Raw genomic sequence first — 27,463 nt, 5'->3', positions numbered from 1 at the left:
GGCTATAGACAGGGGGTACCGGTACAGAGTCAATGTGGAGGCTATATACAGGGGGTACCGGTACAGAGTCAATGTGGAGGCTATATACAGGGGGTACCAGTACAGAGTCAATGTGGAGGCTATATACAGGGGGTACCAGTACAGAGTCAATGTAGAGGCTATATACAGGGGGTACTGGTACAGATTCAATGTGCTGGGGCACCGGTTAGTCGAGGTAATTGAGGTAATATGTCCATGTAGGTAGAGTTATTAATGTGTCTATGCATAGATAATATCAGAGCAACGTAGCAGGGGGGGGCAGGGGGGGGAGCAGTCTGGGTAGCCATTTGATTAGATGTTCAGGAGACTTATGGCTTGGGGGGGTAGAAGCTGTTTAGAAGCCTCTTGGACCTAGACTTGGTGCTCCGGTACTGCTTGCCGTGCAGTAGCAGAGAGAACCGTCTATAGGGTGGCTGGAGTCTTTGATAATTTTTTATAATTTTCTTTCCTCTGACGCCGCCTGATATAGAGGTCCTGGATGGCAGGAAGATTGGCCCCAGTGATGTACTGGGCCGTACGCAATACCCTCTGTAGTGCCTTGCGGTCGGAGGCAGTCGTCATACCAGGCAGTGATACAACCAGGATACTGAAAAGACTTGGCATTGGTCCCCATCTGCTCAAAAAGGTCGACGTCTGCACCGTTAAGAGCATCCTGACCGGTTGCATCAACGACTGAGATCAAAGCCTTGGTTGGTACATCAACTGACTTATTATAACATACGGCCTTATTACTTAGTTAGGGCATTATACGTGAATTACACTGTACATTCTCAAAGCACAACATTAACACTGATTGATAGTTCAACACAATGAGATGTCAACACAACACAATAATGAGATGTCAACACAATCATGAGATGTCAACACAACACAATCATGAGATGTCAACACAATCATGAGATGTCAACACAACACAATCATGAGATGTCAACACAATCATGAGATGTCAACACAATAATGAGATGTCCCACTTGCTAAATGGGTGTATAGATTGTTTTGCTTTCAGCATCAATATAAATGTTGTTTGGTTAAGTGCCCTAGCTGTTCATTCTTGCTGTCCACCTGATACTATTCAGTAGCAGTCAAAAGTTTGGACACACCGACTCATTCAAAAGGTTTTCTTTATTTTTTACTATTATTCTACATTGTAGATAAGACGTTGTAGATAAGACATTGTAGATAAGACGTTGTAGATAAGACATTGTAGATAAGACGTTGTAGATAAGACATTGTAGATAAGACGTTGTAGATAAGACATTGTAGATAAGACGTTGTTGATAAGACATTGTAGATAAGACATTGTAGATAAGACATTGTAGATAAGACATTGTAGATAAGACGTTGTAGATAAGACATTGTAGATAAGACGTTGTAGATAAGACATTGTAGATAAGACATTGTAGATAAGACGTTGTAGATAAGACATTGTAGATAAGACATTGCAGATAAGACATTGTAGATAAGACATTGTAGATAAGACATTGTAGATAAGACATTGCAGATAAGACATTGTAGATAAGACATTGTAGATAAGACATTGCAGATAAGACATTGTAGATAAGACATTGTAGATAAGACATTGTAGATAAGACATTGTAGATAAGACATTGTAGATAAGACATTGTAGATAAGACATTGTAGATAAGACATTGCAGATAAGACATTGTAGATAAGACATTGTAGATAAGACATTGTAGATAAGACATTGCAGATAAGACATCAAATAATAGATAAGACATCAAAAATATGAAATAACAAAGTATGGATACACGTAGTAACCAAAAAAAAAAAGATTAATCAAAATATATTTTATATTTGAGATTCTTCAAAGTAGCCACCCTTTGTCTTGATGACAGCTTTGCACGTGAATGAGTGGCTGTGTCCAAACTTTTGACTGCCAGTGTATATATGTTTTCATATGTTTGTGTTATTCTCAAATAAACGAGGCAACTCTACATGGATTTGTTTTAAGGTGTCTAATTAATGTATTCCTTCATTCAACTGAGAAGCTATCTGTTGACTCCATTTCTACACTGAGAAGCAGAAGGGCTGGTAATTAATTTAAATCTCAGAAAGCCTCCAAAAATGCCACCCTAATCCCTATATAGTGCACTACTTTTGACCAAAGCGCTATGGGCCCTACACTGTACAGAGTCCTATGGGCCCTGGTCAAAAGTAGTGCACTACATAGGGATTAGGGTGGCATTTGGAAGGAAGTCTCAGACTGTTCGACTGTGAGAATATGGCGAGAAAACAAGAAACTGCCAACATACTTTAGTAGCAGTGAGATCTATTATTGGAACTAGCAAACAGACTGGGACACAACTGTTCAGTTGGAAGTGAGAAGTGACGGATGAGGGAGAAGAGAGGTGGAATCCTCCCTAACTTGATAAAGATGCTTACAGGCTGTAGGCAGAACGCTCATTAACTCTGGACCATCAGACGACCCGCAGCACAACACAGTGCAGCACAGTGAGAAAACGTCCGCATGGTAACCATTCTCACTGGAAGACCTTGTAAACAAAGCTGCTTCAGCGTGTGAGGAGAAATAATAGCAAATTAAAACCGACAGGCATTGGAAGAGAACAAGTGATGAACAGTTAGAGAACAGGGGATGATGATGATGATGGTGATGAGTTAGAGAACAGGTGGTGATGAGTTAGAGAACAGGTGGTGATGATGATGATGATGATGATGATGGTGATGAGTTAGATAACAGCTTGTGATGAGTTAGAGAACAGGTGGTGATGATGATGATGGTGATGAGTTAGAGAACAGGTGGTGATGAGTTAGAGAACAGGTGGTGATGATGATGATGGTGATGAGTTAGAGAACAGGAGGTGATGAGTTGGAGAACAGGTGGTGATGATGATGATGGTGATGAGTTAGAGAACAGCTGGTGATGAGTTAGAGAACAGGTGGTGATGATGATGATGGTGATGAGTTAGAGAACAGGTGGTGATGATGATTGGTTAGAGATCTTCAGGGACCATTACTAGCTCCACAAGCAGAGGAAGAGAAAGACAAGACAGCTACAAAGCTCCCCTTTCCCCATTCCTACCCTGTGTCAAATGGCAACATATTCCCTTTATAGTGCACTACTTTTGACTAGGGTCCATATACCGGGAATAGGGTGATATCTGGGAGGAACAACACTCGTACCACCATCAGACAGCCTAGCTCTCGCCCCAGCATCATATCATCTGCTGAAACAGCAACAACAAAAAAAGGCTTTTAGCCTCCAGGAAGGAGCTGAGATATTGTAATACAAAGAGCAGAGCTATACTGCTACCGCGACTGCTAATACTACTACTACTGCTGCTACCGCGACTGCTAATACTACTACTACTGCTGCTACCGCGACTGCTAATACTACTACTACTGCTGCTACCGCGACTGCTAATACTACTAGTACTGCTGCTACCGCGACTGCTAATACTACTAGTACTGCTGCTACCGCGACTGCTAATACTACTACTACTGCTGCTACCGCGACTGCTAATACTACTAGTACTGCTGCTACCGCGACTGCTAATACTACTACTACTGCTGCTACCGCGACTGCTAATACTACTACTACTGCTGCTACCGCGACTGCTAATACTACTACTACTGCTGCTATCGCGACTGCTAATACTACTACTACTGCTAATACTACTACTACTGCTGCTACCGCGACTGCTAATACTACTACTACTGCTGCTATCGCGACTGCTAATACTACTACTACTGCTGCTATCGCGACTGCTAATACTACTACTACTGCTAATACTACTACTACTGCTGCTACCGCTACTGCTAATACTACTAGCACTGCTGCTACCGCTACTGCTAATACTACTAGTACTGCTGCTACCGCTACTGCTAATACTACTAGTACTGCTACCGCTACTGCTAATACTACTAGTACTGCTGCTACCGCTACTGCTAATACTACTAGTACTGCTGCTACCGCTACTGCTAATACTACTAGTACTGCTACCGCTACTGCTAATACTACTAGTACTGCTGCTACCGCTACTGCTAATACTACTACTACTGCTACCGCTACTGCTAATACTACTAGTACTGCTGCTACCGCTACTGCTAATACTACTAGTACTGCTGCTACCGCTACTGCTAATACTACTACTACTACTGCTACCGCTACTGCTAATACTACTAGTACTGCTGCTACCGCTACTGCTAATACTACTACTGCTACTGCTAATACTACTACTACTGCTACTGCTAATACTACTACTACTGCTACTGCTAATACTATTACTACTGCTAATACTATTACTACTGCTAATACTACTGCTACTACTACTACTGCTACTGCTAATACTACTACTACTGCTATTGCTAATACTACTACTACTGCTACTGCTACTACTACTACTGCTACTACTACTACTGCTACTGCTAATACTATTACTACTGCTAATACTATTACTACTGCTAATACTACTACTACTGCTACTGCTAATACTACTACTACTGCTACTGCTAATACTACTACTACCGCTACTGCTAATACTACTAGTACTGCTGCTACCGCTACTGCTAATACTACTGCTACTGCTACTGCTAATACTACTACTACTGCTACTGCTAATACTATTACTACTGCTAATACTATTACTACTGCTAATACTACTGCTACTACTACTACTGCTGCTAATACTACTACTACTACTACTACTACTACTACTACTACTACTGCTAACACCGGTACTACTACTAGTACCATACTATACTGCTATCATGCTATACTGCTGCTATTATATACTATACTGCTACTGTACTATACTGCTACCATACTATACCATACCACTGCTATACTATACTGATATCATACTAGACTATACTGATGCTATGCAATACTATACTGCTGCTATATTATTCTTCTGCCATACCAAGCTATACCGCTACTATACTGCTACCATACCATACTCTACTGCTACTGTACTATACTGCTGATATACAATACCACTACTATACAATACTGATGCTATACTATACCACTACTATAATATACTATAATATAAACTCTCTCCAGAAGTTCAGTGAGGATCTCTGAATGATCCAATGTTGACCTAAATGACTAATGATGATAAATACAATCCACCTGTGTGTAATCAAGTCTCCGTATAAATGCACCTGCACTGTGATAGTCTCAGAGGTCCGTTAAAAGCGCAGAGAGCATCATGAAGAACAAGGAACACACCAGGCAGGTCCGAGATACTGTTGTGAAGAAGTTTAAAGCCGGATTTGGATACAAAAAGATTTCCCAGGCTTTAAACATCCCAAGGAGCACTGTGCAAGCGATAATATTGAAATGGAAGGAGTATCAGACCACTACAAATCTACCAAGACCTGGCCGTCCCTCTAAACTTTCAGCTCATACAAGGAGAAGACTGATCAGAGATGCAGCCAAGAGGCCCATGATCACTCTGGATGAACTGCAGAGATCTACAGCTGAGGTGGGAGACAGTCAGTCGTATATTGCACAAATCTAGCCTTTATGGAAGAGTGGCAAGAGGAAAGCCATTTCTTAAAGATATCCATAAAAAGTGTATTTTAAAGTTTGCCACAAGCCACCTGGGAGACACACCAAACATGTGGAAGAAGGTGCTCTGGTCAGATGAAACCAAAATTGAACTTTCTGGCAACAATGCAAAACCTTATGTTTGGCGTAAAAGCAACACAGCTCATCACCCTGAACACACCATCCCCACTGTCAAACATGGTGGTGGCAGCATCATGGTTTGGGCCTGCTTTTCTTCAGCAGGGACAGGGAAGATGGTTAAAATTGATGGGAAGATGGATGGAGCCAAATACAGGACCATTCTGGAAGAAAACCTGATGGAGTCTGCAAAAGACCTGAGACTGGGACGGAGATTTGTCTTCCAACAAGACAATGATCAAAAACATAAAGCAAAATCTACAATGGAATGGTTCAAAAATAAACATATCCAGGTGTTAGAATGGCCAAGTCAAAGTCCAGACCTGAATCCAATCGAGAATCTGTGGAAAGAACGGAAAACTGCTGTTCACAAATGCTCTCCATCCAACCTCACTGAGCTCGAGCTGTTTTGCAAGGAGGAATGGGAAAAAAATTCAGTCTCTCGATGTGCAAAACTGATAGAGACATACCCCAAGCGACTTACAGCTGTAATCGCAGCAAAAGGTGGCGCTACAAAGTATTAACTTAAGGGGGCTGAATAATTTTGCACGCCCAATTTTTCAGTTTTTGATTTGCTAAAAAAGTTTGAAATATCCAACAAATGTCGTTCCACTTCATGATTGTGTCCCACTTGTTGTTGATTCTTCACAAAAAAATACAGTTTTATATCTTTATGTTTGAAGCCTGAAATGTGGCAAAAGTTCGCAAAGTTCAAGGGGGCCGAATACTTTCGCAAGGCACTGTATAGTATACTGCTAGTATACTATATTATACTGCTGCTATAGTATACTGCTACTATACTATACTATAGTGCTGCTATAGTATACTGCTACTATACTATATTATAGTGCTGCTATAATATACTGCTACTATATTATATTATAGTGCTGTTATAGTATACTGCGGTTATACTGTACATATGCAGTTAATCCATACTGCTGCTATGCTATACCCATCACTAATTTAACTCTCCATTCCCCTCCAAATCCCCAGGATTACCTAATAGGTCAGCCTGTCTGCTTCATATTAATGGGACATAAAGGAACTGGTGAGTGTTTGTCCCAAATGACAACATGTTCCCTACATAGCGAATTGGGACTAGGGTGCCATTTGGGACTCATCCCCCGGTACACCAAGCAAAGCCTCATTTAAAATCTAATTTCAGACCTCCTCGTTCAGTTCAGATCCCATTCTGTACTAATATCACATCAGTTGTCTGACAGAGTGAAAGACCAGAGAGAGAAAACACCAGAACGACTGGTTTTTCTATACACTAAGACAGCTTGGTGATTTAAATCTTATCGGCAAATCAATTGTTCTGAGCTTTTTGGTCAATTAGAGGTAAGTGAAGGTTAAATGTCCCAGCTGCCCTGTGACTTGGGGATATAGTGATGCGCAACATGAATATCACGTTTCCCTGATGTGATGCTTCATTTGTGTTTTCTCCTCCTGACTAGACAAGACTGTTTTCTCTGCCTGACTAGACAAGACTGTTTTCTCTGCCTGACTAGACAAGACTGTTTTCTCCTCCTGACTAGACAAGACTGTTGTCTCTGCCTGACTAGACAAGACTGTTTTCTCCTCCTGACTAGACAAGACTGTTTTCTCTGCCTGACTAGACAAGACTGTTTTCTCTGCCTGACTAGACAAGACTGTTTTCTCTGCCTGACTAGACAAGACTGTTTTCTCCTCCTGACTAGACAAGACTGTTTTCTCTGCCTGACTAGACAAGACTGTTTTCTCTGCCTGACTAGACAAGACTGTTTTCTCTGCCTGACTAGACAAGACTGTTTTCTCCTCCTGACTAGACAATACTCTTTTCTCTGCCTGACTAGACAAGACTGTTTTCTCTGCCTGACTAGACAAGACTGTTTTCTCTGCCTGACTAGACAAGACTGTTTTCTCCTCCTGACTAGACAATACTGTTTTCTCTGCCAGACTAGACAAGACTGTTTTCTCCTCCTGACTAGACAAGACTGTTTTCTCTGCCTGACTAGACAATACTGTTTTCTCTGCCTGACTAGACAAGACTGTTTTCTCTGCCTGACTAGACAAGACTGTTTTCTCTGCCTGACTAGACAATACTGTTTTCTCCTCCTGACTAGACAATACTGTTTTCTCTGCCTGACTAGACAAGACTGTTTTCTCCTCCTGACTAGACAATACTGTTTTCTCTGCCTGACTAGACAAGACTGTTTTCTCTGCCTGACTAGACAAGACTGGTTTCTCTGCCTGACTAGACAATACTGTTTTCTCTGCCTGACTAGACAAGACTGTTTTCTCCTCCTGACTAGACAAGACTGTTTTCTCTGCCTGACTAGACAAGACTGTTTTCTCTGCCTGACTAGACAAGACTGTTTTCTCTGCCTGACTAGACAAGACTGTTTTCTCTGCCTGACTAGACAAGACTGTTTTCTCCTCCTAACTAGACAATACTGTTTTCTCTGCCAGACTAGACAAGACTGTTTTCTCCTCCTGACTAGACAAGACTGTTTTCTCTGCCTGACTAGACAATACTGTTTTCTCTGCCTGACTAGACAAGACTGTTTTCTCTACCTGACTAGACAAGACTGTTTTCTCTGCCTGACTAGACAATACTGTTTTCTCTGCCTGACTAGACAAGACTGTTTTCTCCTCCTGACTAGACAATACTGTTTTCTCTGCCTGACTAGACAAGACTGTTTTCTCTGCCTGACTAGACAAGACTGTTTTCTCTGCTTGACTAGACAAGACTGGTTTCTCTGCCTGACTAGACAAGACTGTTTTCTCCTCCTGACTAGACAAGACTGTTTTCTCCTCCTGACTAGACAAGACTGTTTTCTCTGCCTGACTAGACAATACTGTTTTCTCTGCCTGACTAGACAAGACTGTTTTCTCTACCTGACTAGACAAGACTGTTTTCTCTGCCTGACTAGACAATACTGTTTTCTCTGCCTGACTAGACAAGACTGTTTTCTCCTCCTGACTAGACAATACTGTTTTCTCTGCCTGACTAGACAAGACTGTTTTCTCCTCCTGACTAGACAATACTGTTTTCTCTGCCTGACTAGACAAGACTGTTTTCTCTGCCTGACTAGACAAGACTGTTTTCTCTGCCTGACTAGACAATACTGTTTTCTCTGCCTGACTAGACAAGACTGTTTTCACCTCCTGACTAGACAAGACTGTTTTCTCTGCCTGACTAGACAAGACTGTTTTCTCTGCCTGACTAGACAAGACTGTTTTCTCCTCCTGACTAGACAAGACTGTTTTCTCTGCCTGACTAGACAAGACTGTTTTCTCCTCCTGACTAGACAATACTGTTTTCTCTGCCTGACTAGACAAGACTGTTTTCTCTGCCTGACTAGACAAGACTGTTTTCTCTGCTTGACTAGACAAGACTGGTTTCTCTGCCTGACTAGACAAGACTGTTTTCTCCTCCTGACTAGACAAGACTGTTTTCTCCTCCTGACTAGACAAGACTGTTTTCTCCTCCTGACTAGACAAGACTGTTTTCTCTGCCTGACTAGACAAGACTGTTTTCTCTGCCTGACTAGACAATACTGTTTTCTCTGCCTGACTAGACAAGACTGTTTTCTCTGCCTGACTAGACAAGACTGTTTTCTCTGCCTGACTAGACAAGACTGTTTTCTCTGCCTGACTAGACAAGACTGTTTTATCCTCCTGACTAGACAACTGTTTTATCTGCCTGACTAGACAAGACTGTTTTCTCCTCCTGACTAGACAATACTGTTTTCTCTGCCTGACTAGACAATACTGTTTTCTCTGCTTGACTAGACAAGACTGTTTTCTCTGCCTGACTAGACAAGACTGTTTTCTCTGCCTGACTAGACAAGACTGTTTTCTCTGCCTGACTAGACAAGACTGTTTTCTCTGCCTGACTAGACAAGACTGTTTTATCCTCCTGACTAGACAAGACTGTTTTCTCTGCCTGACTAGACAAGACTGTTTTCCCTGCCTCGCTAAACAGATGGGCGGGGATTGAACTTTTGGTACAATTCCATTGGTCTATTGCACTGCAACATTCTCAATCAATCACAGCTATGAAGGTATTTTAAATCAAATGTATATTTTGAAACCAGCTGTACAAGTCAAATTTGTAGCTCAGGCTCTGTCAACCCCACAGGGGTAACATCCAGCTAGACAACACAACAGGGGATACATCCAGCTAGACAACACCACAGGGGATACATCCAGCTAGTTACATCCAGCTAGACAACACCACAGGGGATACATCCAGCTAGACAACACCACCACAGGGGATATATCCAGCTAGACAACACCACAGGGGATACATCCAGCTAGACAACACCACAGGGGATATATCCAGCTAGACAACACCACAGGGGATACATCCAGCTAGACAACACCACAGGGGATACATCCAGTTAGACAACACCACAGGGGATACATCCAGCTAGACAACACCACAGGGGTTACATCCAGCTAGACAACACCACAGGGGATACATCCAGCTAGACAACACCACAGGGGATATATCCAGCTAGACAACACCACAGGGGGATACATCCAGCTAGACAACACCACAGGGGATATATCCAGCTAGACAACACCACAGGGGATACATCCAGTTAGACAACACCACAGGGGATATATCCAGCTAGACAACACCACAGGGGGATACATCCAGCTAGACAACACCACAGGGGATACATTCAGCTAGACAACACCACAGGGGATATATCCAGCTAGACAACACCACAGGGGTTACATCCAGCTAGACAACACCACAGGGGATATATCCAGCTAGACAACACCACAGGGGATATATCCAGCTAGACAACACCACAGGGGTTACATCCAGCTAGACAACACCACAGGGGATCCATCCAGCTAGACAACACCACAGGGGATATATCCAGCTAGACAACACCACAGGGGATACATCCAGCTAGACAACACCACAGGGGATATATCCAGCTAGACAACACCACAGGGGATACATTCAGCTAGACAACACCACAGGGGATACATCCAGCTAGTTACATCCAGCTAGACAACACCACAGGGGTTACATCCAGTTAGACAACACCACAGGGGATACATCCAGCTAGACAACACCACAGGGGATACATCCAGTTAGACAACACCACAGGGGGATACATCCAGCTAGACAACACCACAGGGGATACATTCAGCTAGACAACACCACAGGGGATACATCCAGCTAGACAACACCACAGGGGATACATCCAGCTAGACAACACCACAGGGGATACATCCCGCTAGACAAAACCACAGGGGATACATCCAGCTAGACAACACCACAGGGGTTACATCCAGCTAGACAACACCACCACAGGGGGATACATCCAGCTAGACAACACCACCACAGGGAGATACATCCAGCTAGACAACACCACAGGGGATACATCCAGCTAGACAACACCACAGGGGTTACATCCAGCTAGACAACACCACCACAGGGGGATACATCCAGCTAGACAACACCACCACAGGGAGATACATCCAGCTAGACAACACCACAGGGGATACATTAATTTAGACAACACCACAGGGGATACATCCAGCTAGACAACACCACAGGGGATACATCCAGCTAGACAACACCACAGGGGTTACATCCAGCTAGACAACACCACAGGGGATCCATCCAGCTAGACAACACCACAGGGGATACCTCCAGCTAGACAACACCACAGGGGATACATCCAGCTAGACAACACCACAGGGGTTACATCCAGCTAGACAACACCACCACAGGGGGATACATCCAGCTAGACACCACCACAGGGGATACATCCAGCTAGACAACACCACAGGGGTTACATCCAGCTAGACAACACCACCACAGGGGGATACATCCAGCTAGACAACACCACAGGGGATACATCCAGCTAGACAACACCACCACAGGGGATACATCCAGCTAGTTACATCCAGCTAGACAACACCACAGGGGATACATCCAGCTAGTTACATCCAGCTAGTTACATCCAGCTAGACAACACCACAGGGGATACATCCAGCTAGACAACACCACAGGGGATACATCCAGTTAGACAACACCACAGGGGATACATCCAGCTAGACACCACCACAGGGGATACATTCAGCTAGACAACACCACAGGGGATATATCCAGCTAGACAACACCACAGGGGATACATCCAGTTAGACAACACCACAGGGGATACATCCAGTTAGACAACACCACAGGGGATACATCCAGCTAGACAACACCACAGGGGATACATCCAGTTAGACAACACCACAGGGGATATATCCAGCTAGACAACACCACAGGGGATACATTCAGCTAGACAACACCACAGGGGATATATCCAGCTAGACAACACCACAGGGGATACATCCAGCTAGACAACACCACCACAGGGGGATACATTCAGCTAGACAACACCACAGGGGATACATCCAGCTAGACAACACCACCACAGGGGGATACATCCAGCTAGACAACACCACAGGGGATACATTCAGCTAGACAACACCACAGGGGACACATCCAGCTAGACAACACCACCACAGGGGATACATCCAGCTAGTTACATCCAGCTAGACAACACCACAGGGGATACATCCAGCTAGTTACATCCAGCTAGACAACACCACAGGGGATACATCCAGCTAGTTACATCCAGCTAGTTACATCCAGCTAGACAACACCACAGGGGACACATCCAGCTAGACAACACCACAGGGGATACATCCAGCTAGTTACATCCAGCTAGACAACACCACAGGGGACACATCCAGCTAGACAACACCACAGGGGATACATCCAGCTAGTTACATCCAGCTAGATAACACCACAGGGGTTACATCCAGCTAGTTACATCCAGCTAGACAACACCACATGGGATACATCCAGCTAGACAACACCACAGGGGACACATCCAGCTAGACAACAACACTGGGGACACATCCAGCTAGTTACATCCAGCTAGTTACATCCAGGTAGACAACACCATGGGGGATACATCCAGCTAGTTACATCCAGCTAGTTACATCCAGCTAGTTACATCCAGCTAGTTACATCCAGCTAGACAACACCACAGGGGATACATCCAGCTAGTTACATCCAGCTAGACAACACCACGGGGGATACATCCAGCTAGTTACATCCAGCTAGACAACACCACATGGGATACATCCAGCTAATTACATCCAGCTAGTTACATCCAGCTAGACAACACCACAGGGGATACATCCAGCTAGTTACATCCAGCTAGTTACATCCAGCTAGTTACATCCAGCTAGACAACAACACCACAGGGGATACATCCAGCTAGTTACATCCAGCTAGTTACATCCAGCTAGTTATATCCAGCTAGTTACATCCAGCTAGACAACAACATGTCTTTGACAAGATCCTCACTTTGCTTGTGCCCTTTATTTTCTCTGACTGCAAACAAAACATTCATGTGTTCCATATGACACCCTATTCCCTACATAGCGCACTACTTTTGAGGACAGCCCTAAGGGTCCTGGTAACAAACAAAAAAAAGTGTGTTCTACCTATACATCTATATGGGGAATAGTGTTCCATTTGGGAGGCAGCCCAAGTGTGAGGAGGTTTAGAGACAGAGTGAGGCCAATCGGACAAGGACAGAAGACCCAAACGTATTACTGAAATCAGCTGTGATTGCTGCTGTAGAGAAGTAGAGCTGAAGCCCACTTCTGGTGATGGGGATAATTGGTGCTTTCATGTTAAGCAGCAACAAATTTTTTTGGACATAACCACATACACACACGATTAAAAATAATCACTAGTGTTTATTTCCGACAGGAACCTCAGCAGTTACGTCAGTCGGATGCAAATTTTGAAGGATTATCTTGAACTGAAAAACTAGCGTAAAACTTTAATGAAAAGCAATCTCAAATAGCCGCCTGTCCCTATTAATGGAAAATACCTGTTTCAAATAGACACCAGGTCTAAGTAATTGTTTACGAGGTTACCATGAATTACAATTAATTATTTAAGAGGTTTAACGTTTGATGTATTATATGAAATAATTCAGTAATGACTCAAAATAATTATGGCAATCATCTGTTTTTATCGGTGGTAAAAAGAAAACTGCTAGCCATTGGCTGCTAACAGCTGAGAACTGCTAGCTAACTGGCAAGCACAAAAACAGCTTCAGGAGTACAGACCCCCAGAAAACAGTCTTGAACATGATTTAGAAAGAAACACACCTGTCTATATAAAGGTCCCGCAGTTGGCATGTCAGGGCATAAACTACATAAGTCCAAGGAACTGTTTGTAGATCTCAGATATATAATTGTGATGAGGCATATATCTGGGAGACAACTATTTCTAGAGTGTTGAAAGTTTCCAAGAGCACAGTGGTTTCCATCATTGGAAAATTAAAAAAAATATGGAACTACCCAGACTCTAGAGCAAGAAGGACCTTGGTCAGGGAGGTGACCAAGAACCCAATGACCACTATGACAGAACTACATAGATCCTTGGCTGCGATGGAAGGACCCGTCAGAAGGACAACAATCTCTTCAGCACTTCACCAATCTGGGCTTTATGGCAGAGTGGACAGACGGAATCCACTCATGAGAAAAAGGCACGCCTGGAGTTTAGAAAATAAGGCACATGAAAGACTCTAAGACGGCAAAAGATTATGTGGTCTGATGAGACAAAAATGTAACTCACTATGCTTCGAGAAAACCAGGCACAGCTTATCATCTGTCTAACACCATCCCTACCGTGAAGCTTGGTGGTGAAGCATCATGCTATGGGGAGGCTTTTCAGCAGCTGGGACTGGGAAACTAGTGAGGATAGTGATAGAAACTAGTGAGGATCGAGGGAACAATGAATGATGCCAAATAGAGGCAAATCCTTGATGTGAATCTGCTTCAGAGTGCAAACGACCTTATACTGGGGACGAGGTTTCATCGCAACGCTGGAATGGCCTTCAGAACAAGACTGTGAAAGTCCTTGAGTGGCCCAGCCAAAGCAAAGACTTGAATCCAATTGAAAATCTGTGCAAAGACTTGAAGATTGCTGTTCACCGCTCGCCATCTAACTTAATAGAGCTTGTTACAGACATACTGAAGACGACTCAAAGCCTTTACAGACATACTGAAGACGACTCAAAGCCTTTACAGACATACTGAAGACGACTCAAAGCTGATCCAGACATACTGAAGACGACTCAAAGCCTTTACAGACACACTGAAGACGACTCAAAGCCTTTACAGACACACTGAAGACGACTCAAAGCCTTTACAGACACACTGAAGACGACTCAAAGCCTTTACAGACACACTGAAGACGACTCAAAGCCTTTACAGACATACTGAAGACGACTCAAAGCTGATCCAGACACACTGAAGACGACTCAAAGCCTTTACAGACATACTGAAGACGACTCAAAGCTGATCCAGACACACTGAAGACGATTCAAAGCCTTTACAGACATACTGAAGACGACTCAAAGCTGATCCAGACATACTGAAGACGACTCAAAGCCTTTACAGACACACTGAAGACGACTCAAAGCCTTTACAGACATACTGAAGGCGACTCAAAGCTGATCCAGACACACTGAAGACGATTCAAAGCCTTTACAGACATAGACGACTCAAAGCTGTAATCACCACCATAGGTTCTTCTACAAAGTATTGGGTTTGAATAGTTAGTTAAATTAGATATTTCTGTCTCTCATTTTTAATAAAATAGTAAAAATATATAAAACTGTGTGTGAATTCAGCGGTAACACACAAAATGTGGATTAAGTCACAGGGTATGAAGACTTTCTGAAGAATGAAGAGGTCTGGTCCAGTACTTATTAGATGTACTGAGTTTACAAAACATTAAGAACACCTGCTCTTCCCTTGACATACACTGACCAGGTGAATCCAGGTGAAAGCTACGATCTCTTATTGATGTCAGTTGTTAAACACACTTCAAATCAGTGTAGATGAAGGAGAGGAGACGGGTTAATGAAGAATTTACAATTGAGACTTGGACTGCAAGACAAGCGCACCGGTTTGAATGTGTCAAGAACTGAAACGCTGCTGGGGTTTTTCACTCTCAACAGTTCCCCGTGTGTATCCAGAATGTTCCACCACCTAAAGGACATCCAGCCAACTTCACACAACTGTGGGAAGCATTTGAGTCAACATGGGCCAGCGTCACTGTGGAATGGTTTGGACACCGTGTCCATGACCTGACGAATTGAGAGGCTGTTCTGACGGCAAAAGGTGGGGATGTGAACTCGATAGTCGTAACGTGTTCCCAATAGTTGGTATACTCCGTGTGTATTAGATTGAGATATTAAGATATATTTCTTTAGCCACTGACCTGTGGAGCAGTCCTGTCCGGTCCAGTTGGGGTCACAGCTGCAGGTTCCTGTGTCTGTCAGGAAGGCTCCGTGTCCGGAACACTGGTCCATGCAGGACGCCCTGGTGCTCTCACACCCCGACCCGCCCCAGCCCACGAAACAGTGGCACTCTCCACGCACACAAACCCCACGCCCAGAACAGGTAGGGTCCAGGCAGTCCACTGGAAGAGAGAGAAAGAGATATATACAGAGACAGAGAGACAGAGAAAGAGACAGGGAGACAGAGAGAAAAATAGAGAGGGGAGAGAGAGACATAGAGAGAGAGGGAGAGAGAGAGAGAGAGAGAGAGAGAGAGAGAGAGAGAAAGAGGGAGAGAGAGAGAGAGAGAGAGACAGAGAGAGAGAGAGAGAGAGGGGAGAGAGGGACATAGAGACAGAGAGAGAAATAGAGAGGGGAGATAGAGACATAGAGACAGAGAGAGATAGAGAGAGAGAGAGAGAGAGAGAGAGACAGAGAGAGAAATAGAGAGGGGAGAGAGAGACATAGAGACAGAGAGAGAAATAGAGAGGGGAGAGAGAGACATATAGACAGAGAGAGAGAGAGAGAGAGAGAGAGAGAGACAGAGAGAGAGAGAGAGAGAGAGAGAGAGAGAGAGAGAGAGAGGGATAATTAGATACACAGGCAACACAGAGACAGTCACAGAGAGCAGGAAGACAGAGTCACATAGAAACACAGTCAGTCAATGACAGAGTTACACAGAGACAGTCAGACACAAAGTCACATAGACAGAGTTAGGCAGATATGCAGTAAACACAGTCCCTGATAGACAGAGTTAGGCAGGTACACAGTCAACACAGTCCCTGATAGACAGAGTTAGGCAGGTATGCAGTAAACACAGTCCCTGATAGACAGAGTTAGGCAGGTACACAGTCAACACAGTCCCTGATAGACAGAGTTAGGCAGGTACACAGTCAAAACAGTCCCTGATAGACAGAGTTAGGCAGGTATGCAGTAAACACAGTCCCTGATAGACAGAGTTAGGCAGGTACACAGTCAACACAGTCCCTGATAGACAGAGTTAGGCAGGTATGCAGTAAACACAGTCCCTGATAGACAGAGTTAGGCAGGTACACAGTCAACACAGTCCCTGATAGACAGAGTTAGGCAGGTACACAGTCAACACAGTCCCTGATAGACAGAGTTAGGCAGAAACACAGTAAACACAGTCCCTGATAGACAGAGTTAGGCAGGTACACAGTCAACACAGTCCCTGATAGACAGAGTTAGGCAGAAACACAGTAAACACAGTCCCTGATAGACAGAGTTAGGCAGGTACACAGTCAACACAGTCCCAGAGGATATAGACAGTCCCTCCAGGCTCCTGCTGTTTCCAGTGTCCCCCCCCCCCCCCCCCCCCCCCCCCCCCCCCCCCCCCGGGCCTCCAGCCCCCCCACTGGGCCGTCCTGGCATCTCTATCAGACAGCCAGGGGACAAGGGGAGGATGATCACTACACGGGGGAACAATAACCGTCCACAGTGGGGACTGGGATTCAGCGCTCTAGCCTCAACAGGCTTAGTGTTTAGTGCATGTTACACCCTTACAAAGCAGACAGGAGCTGACATCTACAGAGAGGTCGACTAGCTCTCTCTGAGCCCTGGGAGGAACAGAAAGGGGATTTACAAAACAGGCAAATGACAAACTTTCCTTCACAGCAAAACTCAAAAACAGAAGAGGAGGCGAGGAAGGACAGAAAAAAAGGAGAGATCTAGTAGAGAACAGAGGAGAAGAGAGGAGAAGAGTAGAGGACAGACAGAAGGAGAGGAGAGGACACAGACAGAAGAGGAAAGTAGAGGACAGATGGAAGGAGAGGAGAGGACACAGAGAGAAGAGGATTAGAGAGGAGTAGAGAGGAGTAGAGGACAGACAGAAGGAGAGGAGAGGACACAGACAGAAGAGGAGAGTAGAGGACAGATGGAAGGAGAGGAGAGGACACAGAGAGAAGAGGAGAAGAGAGGAGTAGAGAGGAGTAGAGGTCAGATGGAAGGAGAGGAGAGGACACAGAGAGAAGAGGAGAAGAGAGGAGTAGAGGACAGACAGAATGAGAGAGGACACAAACAGAAGAGGAGAGTAGTAGAGAAAAGTAGAGGACAGACAGAAGGAGAGGACACAGAGAGAAGAGGATTAGAGAGGAGTAGAGAGGAGTAGAGGACAGACAGAATGAGAGGAGAGGACACAGACAGAAGAGGAGAGTAGAGGACAGATGGAAGGAGAGGAGAGGACACAGAGAGAAGAGGAGAAGAGAGGAGTAGAATGATATGATGGAAGGAGAGGAGAGGGGAAGACCTTGACAAGAACATGTTTCCCTAAATGTAAAAGCATGATGGAGGGTTGGCCACAGGGCTCTGGTCAAAAGTATTCCACTATAAAGGCAATAGGGTGCCATTTGGGGTAATCTGTGGGAAGTCCATCATCAGCTGTGGAAAGTGACATCAACAGCTGTTTGGAAGTGACATCAGCAGCTGAGGGAAGTGACACATCAGCTGTGGAAAGTGACATCATCAGCTGTTTGGAAGTGACATCATCAGCTGAGGGAAGTGACACATCAGCTGTGAATGATATATATATATATATACACAATACCTGTCCTGATTGTATATACAATACCTGTCCTGATTGTATATACAATACCTGTCTAGATTACATATACAATACCTGTCCTGATTATATATACAATACCTGTCCTGATTATATATACAATACCTGTCTAGATTACATATACAATACCTGTCCTGATTGTATATACAATACCTGTCTAGATTACATATACAATACCTGTCCTGATTATATATACAATACCTGTCTAGATTACATATACAATACCTGTCCTGATTATATATACAATACCTGTCCTGATTACATATACAATACCTGTCCTGATTACATATACAACACCTGTCCTGATTATATATACAATACCTGTCCTGATTACATATACAATACCTGTCCTGATTGTATATACAATACCTGTCCTTATACAATACCTGTCCTGATTGTATATACAATACCTGTCTAGATTACATATACAATACCTGTCCTGATTATATATACAATACCTGTCCTGATTACATATACAATACCTGTCCTGATTACATATACAATACCTGTCCTTATACAATACCTGTCCTGATTACATATACAATACCTGTCCTGATTATATATACAATACCTGTCCTGATTGTATATACAATACCTGTCCTTATACAATACCTGTCCTGATTATATATACAATACCTGTCCTGATTATATATACAATACCTGTCCTGATTGTATATACAATACCTGTCCTTATACAATACCTGTCCTGATTATATATACAATACATGTCCTGATTATATATACAATACCTGTCCTTATACAATACCTGTCCTGATTACATATACAATACCTGTCCTTATACAATATCTGTCCTGATTACATATACAATACCTGTCCTGATTATATATACAATACCTGTCCTGATGGTATATACAATACCTGTCCTTATACAATACCTGTCCTGATTACATATACAATACCTGTCCTGATTACATATACAATACCTGTCCTGATTACATATACAATACCTGTCCTGATTATATACACAATACCTGTCCTGATTATATATACAATACCTGTCCTGATTATATATACAATACCTGTCCTGATTACATATACAATACCTGTCCTGATTATATATACAATGCCTGTCCTGATTACATATACAATACCTGTCCTGATTACATATACAATACCTGTCCTGATTATATATACAATACCTGTCCTGATTATATATACAATACCTGTCCTGATTATATATACAATACCTGTCCTGATTATATATACAATACCTGTCCTGATCATATATACAATACCTGTCCTGATTATATATACAATACCTGTCCTGATTACATATACAATACCTGTCCTGATTATATATACAATACCTGTCCTGATTATATATACAATACCTGTCCTGATTACATATACAATACCTGTCCTGATTATATATACAATACCTGTCCAGATTATATATACAATACCTGTCCTGATTACATATACAATACCTGTCCAGATTATATATACAATACCTGTCCTGATTATACATACAATACCTGTCCTTATACAATACCTGTCCTGATTACATATACAATACATGTCCTGATTATATATACAATATCTGTCCTGATTATATATATAATACCTGTCCTGATCATATACTCAATACCTGTCCTGATTGTATATACAATACCTGTCCTGATTACATATACAATACATGTCCTGATTATATATACAATACCTGTCCTGATTATATATACAATACCTGTCCTGATCATATATTCAATACCTGTCCAGATTATATATACAATATCTGTCCTGATTATATATATAATACCTGTCCTGATTATATATATAATACCTGTCCTGATTACATATACAATACCTGTCCTGATTATATATACAATACCTGTCCTGATTATACATACAATACCTGTCCTTATACAATACCTGTCCTGATTATATATACAATACCTGTCCTGATTGTATATACAATACCTGTCCTGATTATATATACAATACCTGTCCTGATTATATATATAATACCTGTCCTGATTATATATATAATACCTGTCCTGATTACATATACAATACCTGTCCTGATTATATATACAATACCTGTCCTGATTATACATACAATACCTGTCCTTATACAATACCTGTCCTGATTATATATACAATACCTGTCCTGATTGTATATACAATACCTGTCCTGATTATATATACAATACCTGTCCTGATTATATATACAATACCTGTCCAGATTATATATACAATACCTGTCCTGATTATATATACAATACCTGTCCTGATTATATATACAATACCTGTCCTTATACAATACCTGTCCTGATTACATATACAATACCTGTCCTGATTATATATACAATACCTGACCTGATTATATATACAATACCTGTCCAGATTATATATACAATACCTGTCCTGATTACATATACAATACCTGTCCTGATTATATATACAATACCTGTCCTGATTATACATACAATACCTGTCCTTATACAATACCTGTCCTGATTATATATACAATACCTGTCCTGATTGTATATACAATACCTGTCCTGATTATATATACAATACCTGTCCTGATTATATATACAATACCTGACCTGATTATATATACAATACCTGTCCAGATTATATATACAATACCTGTCCTGATTACATATACAATACCTGTCCTGATTATATATACAATACCTGTCCTGATTATACATACAATACCTGTCCTTATACAATACCTGTCCTGATTATATATACAATACCTGTCCTGATTGTATATACAATACCTGTCCTGATTATATATACAATACCTGTCCTGATTATGTATGCAATACCTGTCCTGATTATATATACAATACCTGTCCTGATCATATATTCAATACCTGTCCTGATTTTATATACAATACCTGTCCTGATTACATATACAATACCTGTCCTGATTTCATATACAATACCTGTCCTGATTATATATACAATACCTGTCCTGATTATATATACAATACCTGTCCTTATACAATACCTGTCCTGATTATATATACAATACCTGTCCTGATTGTATATACAATACCTGTCCTGATTATATATACAATACCTGTCCTGATTATATATACAATACCTGTCCTGATTATATATAGAACACCTGTCCTTATACAATACCTGTCCTGATTATATATACAATACCTGTCCTTATACAATACCTGTCCTGATTATATATACCTTACCTGTCCTGATTATATATACAATACCTGTCCTGATTATATATACAATACCTGTCCTGATTATATATACAATACCTGTCCTGATTATATATACAATACCTGTCCTGATTATATATACAATACCTGTCCTTATACAATACCTGTCCTGATTACATATACAATACCTGTCCTGATTATATATACAATACCTGTCCTGATTATATATACAATACATGTCCTGATTATATATACAATACCTGTCCTGATCATATATACAATACCTGTCCTGATTACATATACAATACCTGTCCTGATTATATATACAATACCTGTCCTGATTATATATACAATACCTGTCCTTATTACATATACAATACCTGTCCTGATTATATATACAATACCTGTCCTTATACAATACCTGTCCTGATTACATATACAATACCTGTCCTGATTATATATACAATACCTGTCCTGATTACATATACAATACCTGTCCTGATTATATATACAATACCTGTCCTGATTATATATACAATACCTGTCCTGATTACATATACAATACCTGTCCTGATTATATATACAATACCTGTCCTGATTATATATACAATACCTGTCCTTATACAATACCTGTTCTGATTATATATACAATACCTGTCCTGATTACATATACAATACCTGTCCTCATACAATACCTGTCCTGATTACATATACAATACCTGTCCTTATACAATACCTGTCCTGATTACATATACAATACCTGTCCTTATACAATACCTGTCCTGATTATATATACAATACCTGTCCTTATTACATATACAATACCTGTCCTGATTATATATACAATACCTGTCCTTATACAATACCTGTCCTTATTACATATACAATACCTGTCCTGATTATATATACAATACCTGTCCTGATTACATATACAATACCTGTCCTGATTATATATACAATACCTGTCCTGATTATATATACAATACCTGTCCTGATTACATATACAATACCTGTCCTGATTATATATACAATACCTGTCCTGATTATATATACAATACCTGTCCTTATACAATACCTGTTCTGATTATATATACAATACCTGTCCTGATTACATATACAATACCTGTCCTCATACAATACCTGTCCTGATTACATATACAATACCTGTCCTTATACAATACCTGTCCTGATTACATATACAATACCTGTCCTTATACAATACCTGTCCTGATTATATATACAATACCTGTCCTGATTATATATACAATACCTGTCCTTATACAATACCTGTCCTGATTACATATACAATACCTGTCCTGATTATATATACAATACCTGTCCTGATCATATATACAATACCTGTCCTGATCATATATACAATACCTGTCCTGATTATATATACAATACCTGTCCTGATTATATATACAATACCTGTCCTGATTATATATACAATACCTGTCCTGATTATATATACAATACCTGTCCTGATTATATATACAATACCTGTCCTGATTACATATACAATACCTGTCCTGATTATATATACAACACCTGTCCTTATACAATACCTGTCCTGATTACATATACAATACATCTCCTGATTATATATACAATACCTGTCCTGATTATATATACAATACCTGTCCTGATTATATATACAATACCTGTCCTGATTATATATACAATACCTGTCCTGATTATATATACAATACCTGTCCTGATTATATATACAATACCTGTCCTGATTATATATACAATACCTGTCCTGATTATATATACAATACCTGTCCTTATACAATACCTGTCCTGATTACATATACAATACCTGTCCTTATACAATACCTGTCCTGATTGGAGGTTGACTGTTTAGTCAGAAGTTTTCATAACAAATCGGTAATCAGCATTTTTGGACACGAATCGTGGCCGATTACATTGCACTCCACGAGGAGACTGCGTGGCAGTCTGACTACCTGTTATGTGAGTGCAGCAAGGAGCCAAGGTAAGGTGCTAGCTAGCATTAAATGTATCTTATAAAAAACGATCAATCTTAACATAATCACTAGTTAACTACACATGGTTGATGATATTACTAGTTTATCTAGCTTGTCCTACGTTGCTAACATGAATTTCTTTTAACTAGGGAAATTGTGTCACTTCTCTTGGGTTCTGTGCAACAGAGTCAGGGTAAATGCAGCAGTTTGGGCCGCCTGGCTCGTTGCGAACTGGGTGAAGACCATTTCTTCCTAACAAAGGGCGTCATTAATTTCCCAGAATTGTACATAATTATGACATAACATTGAAGGTTGTACAATGTAACAGCAATATTTAGACTTATGGATGCCACCCGTTAGATAAAATATGGAATATGGCTCGTATTTCACTGAAAGAATAAACGCTTTGATTTCAAAATGATAGTTTCCGGATTTGACCATATTAATGACCGAAGGCTCGTATTTCTGTGTGTTATTATATTATAATTAAGTCTATGATTTGATAGAGCAGTCTGACTGAGCAGTGGTAGGCAGCAGCAGGCTCATAAGCATTCATTCAAACAGCACTTTCGTGCGTTTGCCAGCAGCTCTTAGCAAGCACAGAAAGTGTCAGAAATTGCAGCCCAAATAAATGCTTCACAGAGTTCAAGTAACAGACACATCTCAACATCAACTGTTCAGATGAGACTGTGTGAATCAGTCCTTCATGGTTGAATTGCTGAAAAGAAACCATTACTAAAGGACACCAATAATAAGAAGAGACTTGGTTGGGCCAAGAAACATGAGCAATGGACAATAGACAGGTGGAAATCTGTCCTTTGGTCCAAATTAGAGATGTTTTTGGTTCCAACCGCCTTGTCTTTGAGAGACAGAGTAGGTGAACAGATGATCTCCGCATGTGTGGTTCTCACCATGAAGCATGGAGGAGGTGTGATGGTGTGGGGGTGCTTTGCTGGTGACACTGTCAGTGATTTATTTAGATTTTAAGGCTCACTTAACCAGCATGGTTACCACAGCATTCTGCAGTGATACACCATCCCATCTGGTTTGCGCTTAGTGGGACAATAATTTGTTTTTTAACAGGACAATGACCCAACACAACTCCAGGCTGTGTTAGGGCTATTTGACCAAGAAGGAGAGTGATGCAGTGCTGCATCAGATGACCTGGTCTCCACAATCACCCGACCTCAACCCAATTGAGATTGTTTGAGATGAGTTGGACCGCAGAGTGAAAGAAAAACAGCCAACAAGTGCTCAACATATGTGGGAAGTCCTTCAAGACTGTTGGAAAATCATTCCAGGTGAAGCTGGTTGAGAGAATGGTAAAACTGTGCAGAGCTGTCATAAAGGCATAAAGGGTGGTTACTTTGAAGAATCTAAAATCTAAAATAGATTTGGATTTGTTTAACAATTTAATGCAATGTTTTTCACATGTTAATTCATAGTTTTGATGTCTTTACTATTATTCTACAATGTGGAAAATTGTAAAAAAGAAGAGAAGAGAAACCCCTTGAATGAGTAGGTGTGTCCAAACTTTTGACAAGGTGTCTCCAAACTACGCTAGATGGTTGTCACTACAGCCCCTGGTTTGATCCCAGGCTGTATCACAACTGGCCGTGATCGGGAGTCCCATAGGACGTCACACAATTGGCCCAGCGTCGTCTGGGGGTTCGGCTTTACTTGGCTCATCGTGCTCTAGCGACTACTTGTGGCGGGCGCTTGAAGGCCTCGGTCGTCGGTTGAACGGTGTTTCCTCTGACACATTGGTGCTTCCTGGTTAAGCGGGCGGGGGTTAAAGAAGAGCGGTTTGGCGGGTCATGTTTCAGAGGACGCACGACTCGACCTTCGTCTCCCGAGCCCGTTGGGGAGTTGCAGCGATGAGATGAGACAAGATCGAAATTAGGGAGAAAAATGGGGTAGTGGTCTGGACTTAGGAGCTGGAGTAGCATCTGGCTAGTGGGGGCACCAAGACAATGTTACGTCATCTCCCCTTTATCATTACATAAAAGGCTCTAAAGATCCGTTAGAATGAGACAGAAAAGATCCCAGGACTCTCCAGATATGCGTCCCAAATGACACCCTATTCCCCTATGTAGTGGCCTACTTTTCACCAGAGCCCTATGCAGGCTTCTGTACTATATAGCACGGTAGCTCATTAAATAGAGAATAGGGTGTCATTTGGGTCTCAACCCAGGTCTCTCTCTCTCTCTCTCGGTAGGCAGATGGTTTGGGGGCGCCAGGCTCAGAGAGGCAGAGAGATCAGAGGCTGTGTCCAACTGACATCACTGTCTCTCCTGGTAATTAATCATACTGGATGAAGGTCGTAGGAGAAGAAGGGTAGAGGTGCTTGTGGGTCTCTGCTGCGCCATACAGCTAATGGTTCCCAAACCCTGATAGAATAGGGGTGTGCAGGGGCTAGGGGATGTCAGGAAGCACCATCTATCAAACTCACAGGGGCCATTACTCATCAGGAAATGAGAGGTTTCAACAGACTGACAAACACAATGGCTACTTCAATCTCATCCTTTGTTTTCTCTCCTCTTTTCTCTTCCCTTACTCCTTCTCTCTCGTCATCCTCAGATAGCAGCAGCTATTAATGGATCACAGAGATCCCTCCTCGTCATCCTCAGATAGCAGCAGCTGTTAATGGATCACAGAGATCCCTCCTCGTCATCCTCAGATAGCAGCAGCTGTTAATGGATTACAGAGATCCCTCCTCGTCATCCTCAGATAGCAGCAGCTATTAATGGATCACAGAGATCCCTCCTCGTCATCCTCAGATAGCAGCAGCTATTAATGGATCACAGAGATCCCTCCTCGTCATCCTCAGATAGCAGCAGCTGTTAATGGATCACAGAGATCCCTCCTCGTCATCCTCAGATAGCAGCAGCTGTTAATGGATTACAGAGATCCCTCCTCGTCATCCTCAGATAGCAGCAGCTGTTAATGGATCACAGAGATCCCTCCTCGTCATCCTCAGATAGCAGCAGCTGTTAATGGATCACAGAGATCCCTCCTCGTCATCCTCAGATAGCAGCAGCTGTTAATGGATTACAGAGATCCCTCCTCGTCATCCTCAGATAGCAGCAGCTGTTAATGGATCACAGAGATCCCTCCTCGTCATCCTCAGATAGCAGCAGCTGTTAATGGATCACAGAGATCCCTCCTCGTCATCCTCAGATAGCAGCAGCTCTTAATGGATTACAGAGATCCCTCCTCGTCATCCTCAGATAGCAGCAGCTGTTAATGGATTACAGAGATCCCTCCTCGTCATCCTCAGATAGCAGCAGCTGTTAATGGATCACAGAGATCCCTCCTCGTCATCCTCAGATAGCAGCAGCTGTTAATGGATTACAGAGATCCCTCCTCGTCATCCTCAGATAGCAGCAGCTGTTAATGGATTACAGAGATCCCTCCTCGTCATCCTCAGATAGCAGCAGCTATTAATGGATCACAGAGATCCCTCCTCGTCATCCTCAGATAGCAGCAGCTGTTAATGGATTACAGAGATCCCTCCTCGTCATCCTCAGATAGCAGCAGCTATTAATGGATTACAGAGATCCCTCCTCGTCATCCTCAGATAGCAGCAGCTGTTAATGGATCACAGAGATCCCTCCTCGTCATCCTCAGATAGCAGCAGCTGTTAA

The 27,463-nt window shown here is 42.1% G+C and overlaps 1 protein-coding gene across 2 annotated transcripts in view; it reads right to left on the bottom strand.

Annotated features, from left to right (window-relative positions):
- Positions 1-27,463, bottom strand: part of tenm4 (teneurin transmembrane protein 4) — a 678,489-nt gene that overhangs the window by 284,586 nt on the left and 366,440 nt on the right. For both annotated transcript variants that reach the window (XM_036964775.1, XM_036964776.1), the window contains one exon: positions 16,032-16,232. In XM_036964775.1, coding sequence (XP_036820670.1) covers positions 16,032-16,232 — 201 coding nt within the window. The remainder of the gene's footprint in view (positions 1-16,031; positions 16,233-27,463) is intronic.

Source organism: Oncorhynchus mykiss, chromosome 27 (assembly GCF_013265735.2).
Source record: "Oncorhynchus mykiss isolate Arlee chromosome 27, USDA_OmykA_1.1, whole genome shotgun sequence".
NCBI classification, from domain to species: Eukaryota; Metazoa; Chordata; class Actinopteri; order Salmoniformes; family Salmonidae; genus Oncorhynchus; species Oncorhynchus mykiss.
The sequence above is the reverse complement of the archived record's forward strand: the minus strand, read 5'-3'. Positions and strand labels throughout refer to the sequence as shown.